This window comes from Triplophysa rosa, linkage group LG5, assembly GCF_024868665.1.
Source record: "Triplophysa rosa linkage group LG5, Trosa_1v2, whole genome shotgun sequence".
Classification (NCBI taxonomy): domain Eukaryota; kingdom Metazoa; phylum Chordata; class Actinopteri; order Cypriniformes; family Nemacheilidae; genus Triplophysa; species Triplophysa rosa.
The window spans coordinates 23,089,509-23,112,708 of record NC_079894.1 but is presented as its reverse complement, the minus strand read 5'-3'; the positions used below and the strand labels follow the sequence as shown (position 1 = coordinate 23,112,708).

The following is a 23,200-nucleotide window of genomic DNA, read 5'->3' as shown; positions in this document are numbered from 1 at the left end:
AACTGAAATATGCAAGACAATGTTTTCACCTAATAAATGATCTAACAACTGGAAATATATAGGAATTATCAGGTCACATAGTAGACTTGAGATCCAGAACAATGTTTCATTGGTATTCATTTATTTATTCTAAATCTAGACATTGAAGAGTTCTGAGTTTTTATGTCATTACCTAACAAAATGTAAATACAGCAAGGACACCCACACACACACACACAATCAGGCTCTGCGACGTTGGAATGTCAGCTTTGTCTCCGAAACAGCCATATAGAGAGAAAGCGAGTACACTCAGAGATGACGTGAGCTGTAAAAACCGCGAGTGTGTGCAACATGAGTGGCCGGGCCACTGTCATGGCTTCTGTAGAAGCTGGCTAGGTTCACTGGAGAGCCGAGGGCTGTATTGAGAAGATCAACTGATAGAAACAAGAGGATACTGGTATTTGGATCTGAGGCTGCGGACTCCCTTGCGTCTACCTAAACAGCCCAAAACAAAACAATACGCTGTTTGTGAATGTTGATGTGCAGCAAACTGGAGAGGGAAAGTGTCAAACGAATGGTGTATTGTAATATTTAGAAGCATAGGACTATTGGAAATATCCTATCCTGCATTATTGAATTTGCAAAAAACAAATTCAAAGTACAGTAAGCCAATGTTTTGGATTTGCCTGTACATGCTGTTCATTTACTCAATGGTTGGGTCAAACCAACGGTTGGGTTTGTCCATATTTTACCTAACTAAGTGTTGTTCATTCAGTTCATGACTGGGGCTTCCATTTTTTGTTTTCCACTAGGTCCTAAAATCATACATTTCTGCTAATACATAAGAAACATTTTAAAATATACATACATTATATTATATTTCAATATATCTATATAAATATATCAAATATAATGTGAGGTGCGAGTGATACAATTTTCGTATAAAGTGCGAGGACTGGGTAAATGATATATTTTTGTGTTCAAATGATATGTCTACACCATATTATAAAAGCTTATAATAATCAACCAAGGACAATCTAAGAAAACGTTTGAACTGGAGATGCACCGATATATCGGCCAATAATCGGTATCTGTCGATAAAAGCAATTTAAAAAACAGCTGAAGATCAGGGCCGATATATCCTGTCAATCAAAAGAGGAGTGGAAAATGACTTTTTATTGTGGTAACTTGGCATCTTTATTCAGGAGAATCCAGATAAAAACATTTTCTGCCCAGATTAAGTTCATGAGCTGTGAGACGTCATTGCTAATGGATTTCCAGATGGCAATTCTAAAGCTGGTAAAGTCATACATAACAATGTAGTGCTCTATTTGTACTTAAGAGGGAATTAATATCAGGTTCTTGTCAAAAATAGCTGTAATGTCATAGTCACACTAATCAGAGCGGATGACCGGCCTGGATAATGAATTAAGCATCTGTGTTAATGTCAAGCTGTGACACTAAAGTAGCGCAGTAGCACTAGGCGAAGATACAAACTGTTTTCAATATCTCCAAACTCAGAATTATCATTCTTTAGATATCTTTGTGTTGAGCCTATATGATCAGTTTTTCTTTACAGGACATGTGTACTGGCCGTGCCATTTTTTCTCTAAAGCACAAAAAGGGCTTTTTAAATGTATAAAATCATTCTTAACCCTGTAAAAACACAACTCTGGGTTATCTTGGTAATGTTTGGTAATGTTCTTGGGTTAATAATTCATCCCAATTATTTACATTCTATAATTTAACACTGTATATTTGTAAACCCTGGACGTTACTGTTTTTACTTGCATATTAAGGCGGTCAAAAAGCTAATTTAAAAATGTAAAAAATTTGAAATGTAAAAAAATGAAGTTGCTTAAGTAATTTTTTATTGTTTAAATATATTAAGAGCTGATACCAGGGCCATTCTTAAACTTACTCTTAAAAATAAAGGTACACGATGCCATAGAAGAACAATTTTGGCTATATGGTTCCACAAAAAAGCCATTAAGATCCTTTGTCTTTTCAAAAGGTTATTTGTAGTGAAAAAAAAAGTTATTTAGGCTATTAAAAGGTAAAAATAGAATTCATTCTTTTATTAACCTTTGACTGAACGGTTCTTTGGCGAACCAAAAAAAATTCTATGGCATTGCTGTGAAGAGCCTTCTGTAGGACCCTTTTTTTTCATGTTTTACAATGTTGATACTGGGTTAATATATAATCCTGGATATTCGTGTTCCCTGACATAGTGATAAACACTGTCTTATCATTCTTATTTGCATAGTAATGAGGTCCAAAACCAACCCCATTCCAAAAATATGTTAAAGAGAGTTAAATGCAGCTATACGTGGGGCCGAGAGCAAGGTTTAAAATAAAGATGACCCAGAATTTGGTCCAGTGTGAAGAATGAAGCGTGTTAAAAAAAAAAAAAGTAGCATACACAATTATACACAAAATAGCCAATAACAAATATTGGTGGAGCATTGCATTAGCAACACAAAGACCATGGATTTGGATAAAAGTGTCTGCCAAATGGATGTAAACGTAAACATATATGACACACAACACCCAATTCAACTGTTTGCCTGGAACAAGTTAAGATCCAATAGAAGACAAAGCAGAATCAACCGTTGGTGACCAAAGTCAATGGCTTTCCATAATATGCAAATATACACAACATACAATACAGAAAGGACGCCATGTCTTTGTAGTTGTGTAGTGGTTGTGTGGCTGTATGTGCATGTGTGTGTGCTCAGATGCCTGGTCATGTGATACCTGTTCTAATAATATAGACTGAAAGAAGACCGTCGTCTGCCTGCTCGAATCATTAAGCAGGGAGGTGCTCTCAGAAAGCGGTGACATACATAAAAACCCTATATCATACATCGACTATGAAGCAAAAATATGTTGTGTATCGTGTATATGTATCGTGAGTGAATATTCAGCAGGAAACAATGCTTCATTATTGCTCATATTCACGGTGAGGATGAATCAGTCAATAAAAAGCGAAAAATGTTGATGTCATGTTGCTTTTAACATTTACTATTTTTCAACTGGCCCATTTGAAGAGGTGTGTTTTCTTAAAGGATGACTTGTTAAAACATCCTTGCAGCTATTTGGTCTGTTGTGACCCATACTTGATCTTCCTTTTTCTGCGTTCCTACCAAAACTATCAAAGTGGCCATCTTGGCTCTGTGACCCGTACGGTTGGTCTGTTTCTCATTAGAGACGAGGAAACTGGCCAGTCGGCTGAAACATCTCTCACCCACGTCAGCTTCCCTCGCAAGCCACTTTTCCACTCTATGGTCTTCCATTACGCCCGGAGCGAAAGTGTAAAACAACACCGAATTCATAGCCGCTCCCGCAAAATCTCGGTTATTTTTCATGGCTTATTTTCCCTCCGTATCAAAGTTCTCCTTTTCTGTCGGTTTTATTTACTTCGTTTGTTGTCTCGTTTTCCTCCCCCTCTTTCTCTCTCTCAGTCGGGTGTTATTTATATATAGTCACAGATAACAGATCTATCATACTGTCAGATGGATGGATGGATGATAGAAAAAGCTGCGCGAGTGTGTGTCTGGACTTTGGCCTACGGCAGACAGCGTCAGCAGCCTCACAGTGTGCTTTTCTTCAGGCCAAGAGAGCCGTCACACATTCACAAACACGCTATGTGTGCGTCAATCCACTTCAGACAATGTTCCTCTGTTCACATCTGCACAGAAACCATTCAAATCCTTCTGCTCGCTCCCTCATATACAGTAAACACGAACACACAAGGCCGACGCTATATTCACGACTCTCTGGATTTATCACATGCAGTGGATCTTTGCTCACAGAAATGAAATGAAAGTCATCTGAAGCAGTCTGACACGAAGCACTTGTTTATAGTTTCATCTGTTTTCACTCTTCATCCCTTCCTAAAATAAGGACTGTGAATGTACCAGGGCCGTATGGTATGACAGTGTATAAAGAGCGATATGCCAAGTGGTTATTAAATACATAAATGTTTCATGGTCAATAAATAATAACAAATAACAGTAATATGTTGTGATTACCATATTCATATACCATGCACGCTAAAAAATGACACATTATACAGCTCTAATATATACATGAAGTACATTCAAAATCATTTAACAGTTTTAAGAAATCGTATCGGGGAAATTTGGAATACATGTTAGTAAAAGATACAGCAGTGGCCAAACGTGATGTCCAGAGGGCATATTTGTATAACATCTACTTTTCTTCCCCCCTCGGGTTAGATTAAACCATAAAATATAGAGTACTGTACAAAATGGACAGAATCAACTTTTAAGGAACATATCTGGCAAAAAGGCAAACTACAGCACATATGGGTTTTATTCAAATAATCACATAAACTATATATATATAAAATATAAATAGAATACATGGAAAAACAAAAAGAACACAGGGAAAAAAGCTAAGATTGACAACAATTGTATCTTTTTTTATCAGTTATTATTAATATATTGTTGATTTTATCCTATTTTTGATGCAAGTAATCATCCTACTGGGTCTTGATCTCAGTAAGCTTTGCACAGTTGTTGTTTCAAACACAATTAATGTATTTTTCAATATTTTGTATTTTTAATACATCTTTAAAGCCCAAATATGTCAATTATTCAAAGTTGGACATCTCTTTTGGCCACAACTGTAGATAGTCCACCCATCTATTCCCTGAACCTGTCCATGGGCAAGATTGATACTTTTAAAGCGAAGGTCCACCCTAAATTGTTCCAAACCTTTATACATTTCTTGGTTCTGTTGAATACAAAGAATGATATTTGGAAAAATGTTAACAACTGACATTTCCGGGACATCATTACTACCATAGTAGGAAAAATAAAAATGGTAGTCAAAGGTGACCCAGAACTGTTTGCTCCCTAAACTCTTCAAAATATCTAATTTTGTGTTCAACGGAACAAAAAGAAAAAAAATGATTGAAATGATTTTTTCCTACTATGGTAGTCAATGATGTCCCAGAAATGTCAGTTGCTAACATTCTTCCAAATATCTTTCTTGGTGTTCAGAACAGAACAAAGAAATGTATACAGATTCGGATTTTGGAAACTCGAGGGTGAGTAAATGATGACAGAATTTTCATATCCCTTTAATTCAAACCCGTTATCGCTATTTCATCAAAATGCAAGAAACAAAACCATGTAAAAAACTTTATTTTACCAAAGAAATGCACCAATTTTGCTGCACTAAGAAATGATTCCTAAAGAGGGTCCAAACCACAACAAGTAACTGGATTTTAGTATGAATTGGGTTGTGGTAACTAAGAAGCGAGTCAGATGTGGGATGGGGGAAGGGGTGCATTATTTTAACTGTATATGATACTGACCCAGGCCGGAACAACACAAAACCACCCAACATAAAAAAGCCACAGACGACCATTTGGGTATAAAATCAGCAAATTCTAAAGAAAATGCAAAAAGTACTGTTGTCGAGGAAGTGTAAGGGGGAGTTCAGAGTTAATATACAGTCATTCCAATTAACTTGCATGGAAACAATGTTGTCATTTATATAGCTGTGTTTTGGGTATTTTCCAAAGGGAACAACTGAAACGTTGCCAAGGGTCCCCCAGCAGACCTGGGATTTAGGCTGAACCCCCCTGCCAATGAGAGTCTATGTGTGTATGTGTATTTCTCCTGCCGTTTAAAAATAGTTGAAAAATGACAAAGTGGAGTTCCCTACTGCTCTGAGAGGAAGTGGTCACACACACACGCATCTCAAAACTGATGCTTTTAATATTTCAGCACATTTACAGTATTAATAATTCAGTACATTTACTTTTTCATTTTTAATATTGTAGTGTATATGTGCTTGTTTTAATAATTTATAAGCTCTACACTAAACACACAAACCAGTTTCACGGTTTGGTTAAACATTTTTAGTAGCGCAGTTTGTAACATATGCCATAATTCATTTATCAAAGCTTAAGGCCAAAACCTTACTGAAAAAAAGTGTCATAAACTTCTAAGATAGACCGTTCTTTACATATTTTAAGCTTTTCTTGGTGACAGTATGCCCTCCAAATGACATTTCTGGTCACTTTCACAATCCTTTATGTTGCACGCTGTATGCATGGAAACTCCACGAGTCAGAGCCAGAGGATCATGGCTCGATTCTACTACTGTACTTCTAGGCCATACTGTAAATAATTACTGAAGTCAAAACAACTCATTTGGGCAGCTTTCAACCAGGTGTCGTCCTACCGATCCCAGAACAAACTACTGGATGACAAGCAGTCTGGCTTCAAAACAAACCACTCCACTAAGACTGCACTGCTATCGGTCACAGAAGCACTGCGGCTAGCCAAGGCGGAATCTAAATCCTCGGTCCTGATTCTGCTAGACCTATCTGCAGCGTTTGACACTGTCAATCACCAGATACTGCTAACAACCCTATCATCTCTAGGAATCTCAGGCTCTCCTCTCCGCTGGTTCAAATCCTACCTCTCCGGCAGATCCTTCAGGGTGTCATGGAGGGGCTCGCTGTCCACATGATCACTGGGGTCCCTCAGGGATCGGTGCTTGGACCACTGCTATTTTCCATCCAGACGACATCCTTGGGACCCATCATACGGGCACATGGCTTCTCGTATCACTGTTATGCTGACGACACCCAGATCTACATCTCGTTTCACCCAGACGATACCACTGTAGCAGCTCGCATTACAGCCTGCCCTAGAAGACATCTCAGCTTGGATGAAAGATCATCACCTCCAGCTGAACCCTGCCAAGACAGAACTACTTGTGTTTCCGGCACACCCCACGGTGCAACATGATCTCACCATCCAACTTAGCAACACCACAATCACTCCTTCCAAAACAGCCAGGAACCTCTGAGTCATATTTGATGAACAGCTGTCCTTCAATGATCACATTGCAAAGACAACGCGGTCATGCCGATATGCCTTATTCAACATTAGAAAGGTTAGACCCTATCTCACTGAGCATGCGGCACAACTCCTTGTCCAGGCCCTGGTAATCTCAACGTTGGACTACTGCAATGCTCTCCTTGCTGGTCTTCCTGCAAAGGCTATCAAACCGCTCCAGCTGGTCCAGAACGCAGCAGCACGCCTCGTCTTCCAACAGCCCAAAAGGGCTCATGTGACGCCCCTTTTCATCTCCCTCCACTGGCTACCGGTTGAAGCCGTATCAGATTCAAGTCACTAATGCTTGCCTACAGGACTATCACTGGATCTGCACCGACATACTTTCACACCCTCCTACACACCTACACCCCATCAAGATCCCTACGTTCAGCAAACCAGCGGCGTCTTGTACTGCCTTCCCATAAGGGCAGTAAATCGCTTTTCCCGCTCATTCTCCTTCACAACTCCTTCCTGGTGGAACATTCTTCCTAATTCGGTCCGGTCAACCACATCTCTCACAACATTCAAAAAACTACTTAAAACCATCTCTTCTGTGAATACTTGACAGACAAAAAAAAAAAACACTAACCCTCTCTCTTTCTCTCAACAGGTATTGGTCTAGCTTTTGTTGAAACTAGTAACTTTGTATTAGCACCTATTGTATTATTGCTCCTGTATGACATATCACTTATTGCTCCTTAAACTCTTTGTAAGTCGCTTTGGATAAAAGCGTCTGCTAAATGACTAAATGTCTAAATGTAAATGTAAATTTGTTTGCCGTTGATAAATTGAGTGTGTAGAATATCTTGTCACAACACATTGCAAAACAATGCGTGCATACAATACAGTTTTTTGCTAAACTCAAACTCTTAGCTGCAAGTTTCTGCCACATCCAATCAAAGGGTTCAAAAAAACATCATAGCATAAAGTTACCAAAACTGTCAAATAAAAGGAAAGCCATTATTGTGAACATCAAATGTTTTGTCAGCTTGTTGTTGTATTTGGGTATAAAATCGGCAAATTCTAAAAAATGCAAAAAGGAATCTTGTTGAGGAATTGTAAGGGGTAGTTCAGGGTTATGTATGGACAGGACCAAAGAAATTGCAAAAAATAATAGAGAAAAAAGAAAAGTCATATATAAAACCTAGTAACGAATGCCTAACACCGTGTCTACACCGGATGCAGCACGATGCGACAATAGAATGCACTAGAACCCATTATAATTTTAAATTTTGTCCACACCGGCTTTGGCATGTCTGGTGTAAATGTGCGTAAAGCTGCTTTGTAACAATGCATTAAATAATTAAAACTGAATTAAAAGTGAAAAAAAAGAATACATGAACATTTTTGCAATTATATAATAAGATGTTTTTTTATTATATTATTGCAATTTTTTAAGCATTCTTGTCAATTTCTCTTACAATAGTGCAATATAAAGTATTAAATCAAATGGTTTCAGTACTGGAATACTAATACTACTTCTGATACTTGAAGCACCAAAGAAAGTTTTATATCTCAAGATAAAGTATGTTTTAAAAATGTACATTAAAAGTGTAACAAACTCAATATTTCAGACAAATATCATTAATAATCTGATTTCTTTAATGGCACGTGTAATCCAAAAAGTATTGCAGTATATAAGTGAGTGATACTGACTTCACATATATATATATATATATAGATGTAAGCACAATGATCGCTTTTTAAAGATCTCAAAATCACCTCAAACAATCACTGATGAAATAAAATTATATTTGCAGTTGCCAATGACTTTGGACAGGCCATCATCACAGCTTCAATAACAAGCACACCAAAAGCATTAGTGTGTTGTTATGGCGATGAAGTCCTCCCAATAGTGGTCATGAGGTCTAGACGTCGACTACAGCTGCCATATAAAAAGTCTTGCTTTACAGTAGGGCTGTGTATCGCCAACAACTTTATGATACGATACAAGGCCACGATGCGATATACACATCCCGATACGCGTCAATTTTTTATTACATTTATCATACGACAGATTTAAAGCAAAATATACTTGCAGAAAACTGCCATTCATACTTACAGTATCAGTTAATCTGACAAATCAATGCATAAAGTAGCTTTGAGAATGAGTATAAAGTTCCTTATACAGAGACCCTTGTTTCTAAAACAGGGTTTCTAGGCTACATCATAAGTGTGTGCATGTGTTTTACAAATAGACTAAAAAATATAAATATAAATATGAATATATGCATTGCAGTCAGAGTAAATAGATTTAATTAAATAAGAAAGTGTTGAATTGAAATAGATGGCGTATTTCTTTCTAAATGTCAGATTTCCAGATATAATATTATTAATGTATGGGTGCTGTAAGATTTAAGCAGGTCTTTGCTCTTCACTTTCTATTACACGCACATTTACTGTCGCTCTTCCACGTCTTACTTTTCATGTATTATTTCATGCATTATTCATGAATATAGAATCATGAGGGGCAATCTGTACGGATCACGGATAAACTCCGATCAGATCGCGCATCGTCAGGAGCTCATGACGATGTATCGCCATATCGATGTTTTGAGTACAGCCCTACTTTACAGTGCAGTTTATTTACATCCGTTGGTTTAATATGTTGCTTGGAATGCACGTGCTAGCATCCAAAGCAGGAATTTATGGCACCAGACTCAGTCGTGTGATTCTGAGGTAGAAGACTGGCCCATTTATAAAGGCAGATAATATGCAAACAAACCAGGCTTCTTTTTAGGCTTGTAAAAGTACTATTTGACTAGCAAAATGACTCAACTTTGGTGTAATAAAATTCAGTTCTAATTGTTCTTTGAAATTAATGTTTGCAAAATATCGTCGCAGGGTGTGAAGCACAATGACAAAAACATAAAGAAAGAAAAGTCATGTGACCATGGTTTGTCTTGTTGTCTGAATAGAAGAATCACATCTGAATCTAAAATAAACTTGGATGAAAGAAATCGATTGTCTGCCATAATAACCAAAACAGATGCAACTATCTAAACCGTGGCTAATACCAACCAGACGCCCTTTATCTTTAAATATGAGCATTACTTTTGTAAAAATAAACTCCAAAATTACTACTTATATGTAAGTGTTATCATTATTTTGCAGTTGTGTAGAAAGAATGTGGTTGTGTTTTAAATATCTTGCCAAAACAGACAGCTCTTAGATTGCATCAAGCAAAGGCTTGAACTAAAACCTAGTCAACTGTCTGCCTAAACGCCATTTTGGGCATCACTCATTTGAAGTTATTCTCAAATGAACTAAACCACATTTTTCGCTTCTTCAAACTACAAAAGAAAGCTGTCTCTGCCTTATATGCAAAGTCAACTGCTTGGAATGACCCTAGGCAGGTTTTGAAACAGCCTGTCGATTTGCTTAACGGCCGATGAACTATGACCTACAGTCAGAATTCGGCCAGCAAGCTCTGAATAGAGCTCCTCAGTGAAATCTCTTTCACAACAGGGAGAGTTTTTCGTCTTCGCTTTGGCTTTGTTTTGCTCATAAGGCGGTTCTTTACCCCGGTTGAGTTGGAGGTTTTGCGTGTGCATCTGTGCCTGTGCACACAACAGTAAAAGGCAGAGTCAGGCGTGTGCTTCTTACCTTCAGCGAATCAAAGCAAGCGATGACTCGCCCGTTCTCCACCTGGCAGCTCTTGGCGGGATGAGCGAATTTGCACTCGGCGTCGGAGCGAGAGCACGTGCCCCTCTGAAACTCGCGACACACCTCCAGCGTCAGCCATTTCGTGTCCCTCATGTGAGCCATGTTCATCATCGCCACGTCGAAGCGCGCTTTAGCGGCGTCTGATCTTTAGCTAAAATCCCTACCTACTCTGGGTGTGTTTGCGTCTGTCAGAAACAGACTTCCCGTTTGTCCTTCTAGGAGCGTTCCTCTCGTACTTAGATCATTAAGCTTCCCTTTCCTTTAAGATGCACGCCAGGCCAGAGCAAAAAGAATGTTGTGAGGAAAAAAGGAGAATTGCTGTAATGGATCCAAAAGCAAAAATCCTGAGGCTGTGGTTGACAGATTCAACGGTGCACACTTCAGCTCTGTCTGTCTGTGTGTGAGCGAGCGGTAAGGGTCGTATAGGGTCACCAGCAGGACTGTAGGGTTGTGCGGGTAGTCTTTTGTGGGGCAGCAAGCAGGCAGGAAGCTGTGGCTGGTACTATAAGCAGGTCCAAGCAGCGGCAGACGCGAGAGAGGGCGAAATACTCAGTACCCACCTGTAACAGAAAGAGAGAGAGAGAGAGAGAGAGAGAGAGAGAGAGAGAGAGAGAGAACAGATTAAGCCCAAAGTATATTTCAGTTTTTATGCATAGTGGGTCGTACAGTGGGCAAGGTGGGTCAAGTCATTTGGCTGTTGCGGTGAATGTTCAAGTTCAATTAATCATAGTGACAATGTTTTTTGATATCTTCTGTAAGGGACAGAAATGATGCTTATGCCAACAAATACAAACTATGCTCTACTAACAGAGAATTTATGTGTATTGATGCTTCATTTTCATTTTAACATATTTTGGAGGGACATTATACCTGTCTAGGTGGGTCCTAGAGTAAAAATGTTTGGGAACCCCTGGACAAAAGTCATGCAAAATAAAATAAATAAAATTATAAAATAAAATAAAAATTTTAAAAGTAATAATTAAAATAAAAAATAATATTTGATTGTTACTTCATTAAAGAACTGACGACATTTAAGGTTTAACTGAAGCTTGTATGTAAATGAATAAAAACTGAATACAGGTTCGTCACTAAAAAATAAAACTAAATTTGAACATCAATTTAAAATTAAGTAAGGAATTCAAAAAAGCTAAAAAGAGAACTACTAAACACAGAAAACGCAAAAAAATAAAACCAACAAATACAGTATACCGTATATGTTGACGCATTTAACATCTTGGCAGCTCAACTAGGATTAACAGAAGTCATATCATGAAACAATCATCATAACTCTGATGCAACTATGATACACATCTTAGATACAGTATATTGTACTGCGATATTTCATAATAATATAGATACAGATAGTATGCAGTTTGGTTCACAGCTCATCTTCCGCCTAGTCTCGCGAACTTATCGCTGCTTTCTTTGGACAGGCCTGCCCAAGAGTGCATATGACTGACAGGTAAAGCAACCAATCACGTTTCGTTTAGAGGCGTAGAAATGTCCCCGCAGTAACAGACCGATGCACATTCACGAACGTGTCAAAAGTTAACAGCAACAACAATGATTAAAAGTTTATGCCGTGAACTTCGCATACTTTTAAGAATTGAGCGTTTAGTAGATCGTGATGAATTCTTATAGCAGACGTTCAGCCAACGGATCGTGAGACTATCTTCCACCTAACATTATCTCTCTACCTCTCTTTCTCACATCCCTCACCCTGTATTTCTCACTACTTCTCCATTAGACTCTCACCAGCTGTATAAATCCTTCACACCCCTTAAAAATGCCAGAAATGCACTGCAGTCTGCAAAATACTGTCAGTCTGAGCAAATAAAACATTGTCACACACATTCCTGGACAAACACGCACACATCCTTCTCGCTGAAACACACACACTGAGCTCTTTCTTGTGCAAACAAACACACACATACAAAACACATACAAAGCAACCCTTCACAACTTTAACCATTTCGGTCCGAGTTAAGAATGAAATTGCACACGAGGGCTAAAGCTAATCCCTGTGAGGTATCATTTAACAAAGCGAGAAAAGGCAGGAAGTGAACAGCGAGGTCATTTCCCCATTTTATTTAAGTAACGCATAACCCAATATCCAATCATAGTGTAAGAACTTAAGATACGGTCGGGAAATACAGGCCTACTGTACATGCAATACGGATTTAACAACAACAAAAAGTTTTGAGAGACAACACACTTTGTAAAATTCTGTGGATTAAAAAGCTAAAACCAGAAACTAAAATATTTAGTTATCCATTTATGAGGAATATGAACTGTTATGGGTTTGACAAATTTGGCTTTACATATAAAAACTGCTTTAAACTAGGGCTGTTCAACAATTAGTCGTGATTAATCACATCCAGAATAAAAGTTTGTGTTTACATAATAATATATGTCTCTGTGCAATGTGCATATTCATTTTGTATTTAAATACACATACACATACTGTACTTCCTGCCTGCCTGTGTATATATATTTAGGAAAATTTACATGCATATATTAATATATATATATTATTCTTAATATATATATCTTTCTTAAATATATGTATTATAAATCCGAAATTAATATGCACAGTGCACAGACATATATTATCATGTAAAAAACATTTTTTTATTCTGATTGCGACAGCTCTTCTTTAAGCACAGTTATAAACCTCAGAAATATTTTCCTCAGAAACTGTCCATTTTAATATTTTACAGTAGTAGTAACAGCAATAACTTCTGGAAGAAATATGGTTACCATGGGAAATGTAGGGCCACATGTACACTTTAAAAACACCCAAATTCAATCAAACCAAAATAGCCACCCTTACAATCAACAAAAGTCCCACACGGTTTCAACACATACACAAATACAAACAAGAAACCCACACACCAAACAGTCCTGTTTACGAAACAGCATACGTGACTTTTAGACCGTAGGTACACTGGATCCTAAAACAAAAACAATAAAAGGTTTTGGGAGGTGAAAGGATAACACCAGGTGACCTGAGCCCATGAGCCTTAGAGCATGATTTTGATTCGACATTAAACAGGCTCATGCCTGCGTTATCTGTCTATCCAAAGAAAAAACAAACCCATCTCCAAGACTATTGAATAAAATTCATGCTCAGACTTGGCTTCTCCAAGATATTTGTCTTCACTTGGTCATAATATTGGCATTTCTTTAGGTTCTTTTCCTTTAATGATGTGGCTATTCGATCACTGCATATGTCCCACAATGCCTTGCAGCACAACAACAACATTCTTAGAAGTTCCAGCAAGGTCAAAGAAGGAGAGAAAATAAGAACGATAGCGACCGAGCGAGGGAGGGAGAAAGAGAATGGGAATGATCTGGAAGCATGCCCATCAAAGCCCATTAAAAAGTCAAGCATTTTTGCCACTGGGTGGAGAACTGGATGTTATGTTCTCTTTTAAGAAATGGAAACTATTTCGATGATGCACATGAATGGGATATTAAAGAGATAGCTCACTCAAAAATGAAAATTCAGGCATTATTTACTCAACTGTAATGGTGTTTAATCCCTCTTGAATTTGTATCGTGAAACATAAAAGGTGATTTTTTGTAAAGCTGTGCAGTAGCTTCATGACAAACAACTGAAATGTACTTTGCTATCATATTTGTAACACTTTTATGGTACTTTGAGTCATTTTATGACTTCATTCACATTAATAAAAGGGAAAAATTGGCAGGATACTTTTTGAAAAAAAAATCACGTTTTTGGATCCATGACAGGAACTACACAACTGAAACTAAGCTTTCACGGTTCTTTGACCCGAAATATGGTGTGCATTCATACATTTGAGCATAGAAATCATATTGTATTAATAAACAAACAAGAAATAACACAACTACAGGAACAACATGATTGAGGATGTTTAACAATGTGTGTATGTATGACCTGCACCACTTTTGCAAATATTCTGTAGTTTTTCACATACATATACAGGTACATGTGGTGCTCAGAAACCAACTTGCTAATTTGAAAAATGTTCAAGGTACTGTCATCAAAAATGATTTTAATCTTTAAAGAATAACTTATCTGAAAAACCTCTTTAAAAAATCTTGACGCATTGTATGCACTTTGGATAAAAGCGTCTGCCAAATGCATAAAACATGTAAATATGTAAGGAACAAATCGCGCTATAACTCTATAATTCATAACCAAAATGCTTCTGATCTGGAATCTGGTCACCATGTGAACACTATAATATAGATAGTAGCTGCAGTGAGTTGGCTGAACCCAGATCAGCGGTTTAAGTTTAAATACACAAAGTAAGTGGACTCAGTATGGGTGGAGTGCTCTATCAGAAAGGTGTGCGGGCAGCAGCGATGGTTATCTAAACCCCAGCATTACATGGTTTGACTCAGATGTGTGTAGGTGATGATTGCCATGTTGGAAAGGGTTGAAAATAGTATCATCACCATGGTTACACAGTACAAAGCTTGAAGCTGAAGCCCTTCTACCCAGTAACTCAGAAAAGAAGCTTTATCAGTCTACAATCGCTGTTTGCAGATCTGTCCTAATATCAAAGGTCAGTGATTTCTATATTATATAGTCAAATGATTTTAGGGATCAATGCATAAGAATTTGAACTTCTTATCCTCTCAAAAAAAAACTTGTTGTTCATTCTCTCCTTTGCTTACTCCAGCTTTAATCCTCCTAGTAGCATGGCCTTGTAAACTAACGGTACTGTTTAGCGTGTTGACAAAATGTTTATATGCTCTCCTACTTGTAAGTCGCTTTGCATAAAAGCGTCCGCCAAATGAATCAATGTAAATGTAAAACGTAAATGTTTTCCACAAAAGAGAGTCATATACAGGTATTGAATAAAATCAGAACACATACATAAAGTATGTTCATAAATCATATAGCTTGAATGTACTGTGAGTCACTTTGGATAACAGCCCCTTTCCAAAAGCATAATGCAAATGTTTTGCGTATTTCCTCTACTGCGCCCTCTAGAGGTTAAACGCAAAACTATCTCGACATGTTCAGGCTGCAAGATTGGGACTTCATCAGACATGTTTAATTATTGACACTGAAGACGGCAGGTATCAGTCATATGCAAAACCAAATATTCAAACACATCCTTTGACAAACAGCGCACTAGGATGTGTGGACAGAAATGCAGCAAAGTGGTGAGACAGAGGGATACAACATTAAAGAGCGCATGGACACGATCGAGAGGAGATTTAAGATGGTGCAAACAACCAGATGTGCTACTGCGATACGTAACACAGGTGCAACACATTTATCATCATAAGAGTTGCTTTACAGCTAACATATGAGGTTATATCCAACGGTGAATATTCATTTTTACGTTATCAGTTATAAGCCATGCTGACTTCGCTGTTGATGTAGATGTTAACGTACATGTTAAACGTAAGACAATCTTTTGCTAATAACATTGTTTATGCACAAAGTCTACAACGCAGTGCAAAAGTGAACAGAAATGAATCATATGTGAATTAGAAAGAACTAAAGTGAAGTGGATTGAACTGCGCTTCCCTATTAAAGCTTCCATGTGCTTATTTCCTCTACGTTGCTATACACTACTTTCACTTTCTCACCTACAGCACGCCAGCGACAAAACCCAAAGTCTTCGCGCCAGACCACTCTAACAAACCTATACACTTAAACTTCCAGGAAAACAAAGTACGTCCAAACAACCATAGAAAAAAAACGAATTGCATCACACGCCAACTTTTAAAGACACATAACATGCGACGACATACTTTTATCTCAACTGATAACGCACAGTTCCCAACAATCTGCAGCCTGTCAGAGCTGGTTAAACAATAACCAGTAAGTGTCCTAAAACTGAGTAAAACCAGGTTAACAATCTAGTTTCTTACATGTTTCTGCTCTGTCCAAAAGCAGGAAACCCTGAACGCAGTCCCCTGCGCAGCCGAAGAGCAACCCACAAGAGGTTGAATCCATATGTTTCTCGCTGCAGTGAAAGCGCCTTCAACGTTTACTTACATGACTAAATGGAAGAGTGACGCACTCGGACAGAAGTGAAAACCTGCGTCAACATCTCTCTCCCTCTCCTGTGTTTTTTCTCTCTGGCAGACAGTTACGCTCTCTCACACACGCCCCTGTGCAGTCCCAGGGTGCCTGACTGGGTCCTACCGCTCTGAAATCTAGCACGAGCCATATTAGGAAACGGCAGTAAAGCATGTCACACGTAATTTACATGCGGGGGGTGGAGAGCACGGCAGAGATCTAACCACATATGCAAAAAACCATGCGCACACACACTGGTGCGTGTATAAAACAAACAGGAAGTGAGACCATGAGGGGACTTAAAAAGGGAGAATTGCTCTTGGGTTCAACAGTTAACCAATTGCACGCCGCCACTGTCTAAACAAGTAGCCGGTTGAGGAGGGGCGAGGAGGGGGGGTACCTGTGTGAGGCAGTTTCCTGCCAGACGCTCAAACACACGCGCACACACAGATGCAACCACGCACCGGCGCATACAAGGGCACAACTTTTCACAATGATGCAGATGAGAGAAAAAACAACATGCAGAGTTTTCCCGCCGTGCCGCGTGACTGGGGACCGCCTAGACATAACAAACTGCAGTTCACCGCAAAGGCACCCTATAAAATCAAGACAACACACACGCACTTAACAAACCCCCGCAGCTCACGCAGAGATATACGGAAAGCAAACAAAGTTCTGCATTGCTTCCAGCTCGGCAGGACAATGTACAGCTGGTGTTACTTTAGACGCAAAGGCAAGTCTTACCTCTCACATCATGATTAATAATGAGTCCGTCTCACTGTGTGTCTGTCTGTGTGTGAGATCAGATGCAGGCGGCAGGCCGCGACAGCAGAGCCCCAGGCACCGGGTGGACCATTCTCAGAGAAGAGAGAGCGAGAGAGAGAGAGAGAGAGAGGAAGAAAGACAGAGCTGCGTGTGTGGCTTCTGGTTGTGCCACTGTGTGTGAGGTGTGTGTGTGTGTGTGTGTCTGCAAAAGAGTGTGCAAGCAGAAACAGCAGCACTGCGCAGAGTACGGAACTCAAGCGCCAATCACGCTCGCTGGCACCGCCCACCAGCACAACCAGGAAGTGCTGCTGCTTTGAGTTCCTCACTCGGAGAGAGAGAGAGGGGGTGGAAATTAAGGAAAGGAGAAGGGGAGGGAAGAAAAGGAAGGAAAAGGAGGTAAAGAAAAAGAAAACGAGTGTGCCTGTGAGATTACATCGTGCTTTTCCCACGAGGCAGTCTGCATTTAACACCAGACTGCAGTGGGACACACACACACACACACAGCTGGGTATTTCTGCTCACCTGGTGCATTGTGCGGCAACATTATCTGCAGCTAGAAAGGAAGGATTTAGTCTTCAACTCTCAATCGTCACACTATCTGAGTTACGACATTTAGAGGAGTGAAATGGATCATTGAAGAGGCTCTCAATGACACTCCATAATCCATTTAAAGAAACAGCAGGGGCATAGCTAACATTTTACAAATTGTTTTACGCAAATGACACTGTAGTTACATGTACATCTTCACTAAATGCATCCACTTTATGGGACAAAATACTTCAGTAGGAATGTTTACATTTACTCTACTGTACTGTGCATGTATGCATTTTCTTTTTATCCACAGCAACTTACACTGCAACAAAAATGGTAAATACTTTACAATAAGGTTGTATTTGTTAACATTAGTAAATGCACTAACTAACACGAACTTGAAGAAGTGAACTTGAACTTGAAGCAATATCGTTTTTCATTGTGTAATGTTAGTTCATGTCAAAACAATTGCTCATTACTAAATGCTAAAATTAACATGAAGATTATAATAAATCCTACAGATATATTCAACAAACTCCGTGATTATTTTACAAGGTGGCTAATTTTGGCTAATTCGCAAGATCTCATTCGTACATTTTAGTACGATTTGCTTTCACACCAGCGACGTTAGGTTTATTGGCGGGGTTAGGGGTGGGTCTTCACAAAGTATGAAATTATACGAAATGGCCAACTGGTAAGATAAATACAAAAAAAAGATTGGGTTAAAATATTGCTCATTGGTTAATGCATTAGCTAGCACGAACTAACAATATTAACAAATACAACCTTATTGAAAAGTGTTATATACAGCAAGTATGCTAGAATAAGTTAGATATCTGATCAGTTTAGTTTTTTAAGCTTTCATACATTAAAAGTGAAAGTGACCTATCAGTCAGATATGGTGACCCATACCTGAAATGTGACCTCTGCATTTAACCCATCCAGAGAGTAGTGAACACACGCACAGCAAGTGGTGAACACACGTACACCCGGAGCAGTGGGCAGCTATCACTGCAGCGCCCGGGGAGCAAGTAGGGGTAAGGTGCCTTGCTCAAGGGCACCTCAGTCGTTACCCGCCGGCCCTGTGAATCGAACCGGCAACCTTCTGGTCACGAGTCCGACTCTCTAACCATTAGGCCACGACTGCCCCAAGTATTATGTCATACAACTGCCTTAATGGCAATTTTACGAATTTAAACTTTGAAATAAAGTGAAACATTCACCCCATACCAGAACAGAGCAGAATATAACATTAAAGGGATATTTTACAAGCAAAACTAAATGTCCCCATGTTTTACTCACCCTCAAGGCATCCTAACTGTGACTTTCTTCTTGAAGAATAATGCAGTCGGAGTTATAATACCACGTATCATTTTACTTCCAAGCGGTAGAATTGGAGTGAATGGGCATCGACTTTTTGAAGCTCCAAAAAGTGCATCCATCGATGAAAGAACTGCTCAACCTGGCTCTGTGGTCTTAACAAAGGTCTTCTAAAGCGAAACGATGTGTTTGCTTAAGAAAAATATCCATATTGACAGCGCTATAATGACATCGATGGATCCACTTTTTGGAGCTTCAAAAAGTCGACGCCCATTCACTCCAATTCTACCGCTTGGAAGTAAAATGATACGTGGTATTATAACTCCGACTGCATTATTCTTCAAGAAGACAGTCATATTCAGTTAGGCTGCCTTGAGGGTGAGTAAAACATGGGGAAATTTAGTTTTGCCTGCCAAATATCGCTTTAACAAGGTTGTGCACACTTAATTTCATCAATATTAGTACTAACAAACTCCCACATGAGCAGGAATTCAGATTTCCTCTAAACTATACACAACATTTTCCTGTAGGGCAATAAAATGAGGAATTGGCAATATCAATTCATTACCCGGTGAGAAATACTTTGCTGCATTATTGCATGTTTGAGGTTCTCCCAGCAACGACTGCGGTTATGACTATCCGACTGCTGGAAAAACGATTCAGTTTCTCACTCCTCACAATGGAATAATTATAATTGTAATAAAAATAAAAAAAAGATCGTTGGAGATTTTGTGCTGAAGTGCAAAGAACGAGATAATAGCAATCTGTCTGTTGCTCAGCAGAACTGTTTAAAAAACGATTTATGTATGTGGTTGACAGATGTTCCAAATGGGTTGTTTTTTGCTAAATGTAGTTCACACAGCTAGACTACATCCACAGTTAATCTCCTGCCATTTATTAAGAAGAAACCAAGAAATATCACGGAGAACAGAAGGGAACATTACTGAGAAATTTTGCCAGTTAGATTTAAACTTCAGTTTATACACATGCTAACCACTATGCCGTGCCTTCAACATCTTTGCTGTAAGATTTGTACTTTTGCTTCTGTAAATGACAGAATCTATAACTTTTTTGGGGGGTTAAAAATAAACAAAAGTTACCTTACCCTGAATGGCAACTGTATGTTTATGATAATGATTTATTATTTGAGCTGTCTGATACAAGAAAAGCTCATATTGACAAGTTAAGTATAAAACCTAACCTGCATTTTCACATTTTAAACTGAGAGGGCGATATAGAGGCAAACGTAATGGATTGCAGCTTTACCCTTATAAAAATTAACCATGGTTTAACTATTGTAGCCATAGCCATAGTTGTTCTTTGTTTTAAAACCATAGTAACACATTATGTTTTACTACAGTAACTATAGTTTACCTGTGGTTATACAAATGTTAAAGAGTAAATATGTTTTGTGATTTTTAAGGTCCTCCTTTAGTTTATGGAGTGTCCAACAACAAGGTTACGTACATACACGGTGTAAAACCGCTTTCATTTTCTCATAACAGGCAGTTATTGAAACCATACTTCTTGACTGACTCTCAAATGATTCGTTTGGCGATTCATCTGTCTAACCCCCTCCTTTCTGTCCGCCCACTCTGATCTGATTGGTCAGATGGTCTAGTCTGCTGTGATTGGTCTACCGCGTGCAGTGTCACAAATGGAACGTAGGCATTACACTGAGTGACGCAAATCTGACCCGGATCTGAAATTAGAATGGCAGACGACTCGTTTGCGTGATTCAGAGTCGACTCCTTTTTTCTCAAGCCAATAACTTTGTTATTCGTTCACTTTCGGCTTTACAACTTGGAAGACTGCTTACATTCACACACAGCAACATTACACACTGCATGAAATATAATTTTAAGGACATTGGAATAGTTACTCTTTAAAGGTCCGGTGTATGAAATTTAGTGGCATCTAGCAGTGAGGTTGCGAATTGCAACCAACGGCTCACTCCAATCCACCCTGCCCTTTCAAAGCACTACGGTGGCTGACACAGGACTAAGATGTCGTCACGTTTTTGCTTCTTTGCCGAAGAAAATAACGTATTTACGAAACACGCTCTGAGCAGTTTGTCCTTTTAGGGCTAAACAACAATGGTGAATTCCATGCAAGGGGACCCGCGGTGTATGTAGATAGAAATAGCTCATTGTAAAGTAATAAAAGCATAACGGTTCATTATGTAAGGTCTTTATACACCTCTGAAGACATAGTTATGTATATTATATTGCATTTCTGTCAATAGATCCTCCAAATATTTACACACTGGAATTGTAAGCAATCCACCAAAAAACAAGCTCACTTTTACTATGATGAACCATGGCTTATTTTTCCTAAGGGTAATGTACATTTATTGCAACAAAAATATCACAATACTACAACTATTATGCATATCCTTATCATCTACCGTTGCTTTAGCTTTACGCCCAAAACAAAAATAAAAAGCCAACCACTGTAGTATTAATGATCAGCACAACTGGAATAATGATTTCTGTCTAGACAGCAGAGTGGTGGTAATGGCCCATTAAACAACAAAAAAGTACAGTTTATATTCTACTACCAATTACTACAAACGTACGGATTCCAAAAATTATAGTATATCAATATGAACTACAGCATGGCAGGTATCCAGTCGGTTAGCCTTTTTTTAGGTACTCTTCAGTTGGCATCGCTGTGGTGATAAGTGTATGATAATTTATGGATCCGATGCAGTTCAACTCTGGTTTATATTAACAAGCATGCACACACACATACTGCACACACACACACACACACACACACACACACACACACACACACACACACACACACACACACACACACACACTTTTCTTTAAACTGACCAACTCATTCACACATGGGGAAAATATGTCTCAGCCATCTTCAAATGATTTCTGTCCTTTTCCTTTCCGCTTTTTTATAGCCTCATATTTCTGAAAGGTTGTTTTTAATATTAAGTGTGACGATAGTGGCAGAAAGAGTTTAGTCACACAGCAAATGTTCATACTTTCCACAGAAACACTATTCTCTCTCTCTCTCTCTCTCTCTCTCTCTCTCTCTCTCTCTCTCTCTCTCACTCTCTCTTTCTCTGTCTGTGTGTAAAATGAAAATCTATTAGCAGATTGTTAAAATGGCCGACCACGCTCACTGAGGTTTTGAAAATGGGCGAGTTTTGCATCCTCATTGTTGTACACATGTTTCTCTCAAATGGGTGTGTATGCGTGAGTATGCAAACAAGCAGACACGTGCGAGCATGCACGGAAATCAAATTCGGTTCTGTAACAGCTGGAACATCATTATTTATCCTTTTTTCCTCTAGATTGAACAGGAGGTTATTTTGCAGTAGCCTACACCGTGTGTATGTCTATGTACGCTATTAATATATTATGAAAAATAGAGACGTCCGTTGAAGCCAGAACTAACTGGACTGAAATGATTTATGTAGCTGGTGATTTTTTCACCGTTTTTTCAGCCTCTCCACCAAATACACTGACTCACCGAACAGACATCTAGACGCGCACATGAATGTCAAACACACACACGCAGAAAGAATTTTCTTTCCACTCTCTGCTGCAAACAGAGCAATGTGCCTCTCTCTCTCTTACTCGACCGCACATCTTCACATGCTGACAAAAACTGCAGCTTTGTTGTCATATTAAAATACTTTTAAAGGAAATATTTTTCTCAAAGCGCAACTTCAACTACACGACACGTTGTCATTTCCTGTGGGGCAGGAAACCCTGTTAGAGTATTTTAGTATGATGATCTGTCTGCAGCCATAAAAAGCAGACATAAATACTCAAAAGCTATTCATGTATGACATTTTTTTTAACAAACTCAAACATGAACAAATACTGTAGTGTATTTTAACACTTTAACACTATCATGGTTAGGTTAAAAACACCATACAGTTACCACAGTTTACTATATTAAATTCTAAAGAACACTAGGGTTTTTTTCATGTGGGCTGCCTCTCAGACCTTAACTTTTAATAACAGTGATTGGAAATGTGTGAAGTGAAAGTG

At 38.6% G+C, this 23,200-nt stretch overlaps 1 protein-coding gene across 11 annotated transcripts in view; it reads right to left on the bottom strand.

Annotated features, from left to right (window-relative positions):
- mbnl1 (muscleblind-like splicing regulator 1) overlaps positions 1-23,200 on the bottom strand; it is a 66,930-nt gene that overhangs the window by 24,331 nt on the left and 19,399 nt on the right. For 6 of the 11 annotated variants that reach the window (XM_057334445.1, XM_057334451.1, XM_057334452.1 and 3 more), the window contains exons 1-2: positions 16,409-16,529; positions 10,469-11,088 (exon numbers count right to left, since the gene is read on the bottom strand). In XM_057334445.1, coding sequence (XP_057190428.1) covers positions 10,469-10,639 — 171 coding nt within the window. In that variant the 5' untranslated portion in view covers positions 10,640-11,088; positions 16,409-16,529. The other 5 variants (XM_057334447.1, XM_057334449.1, XM_057334446.1 and 2 more) reach the window with 4 other exon arrangements.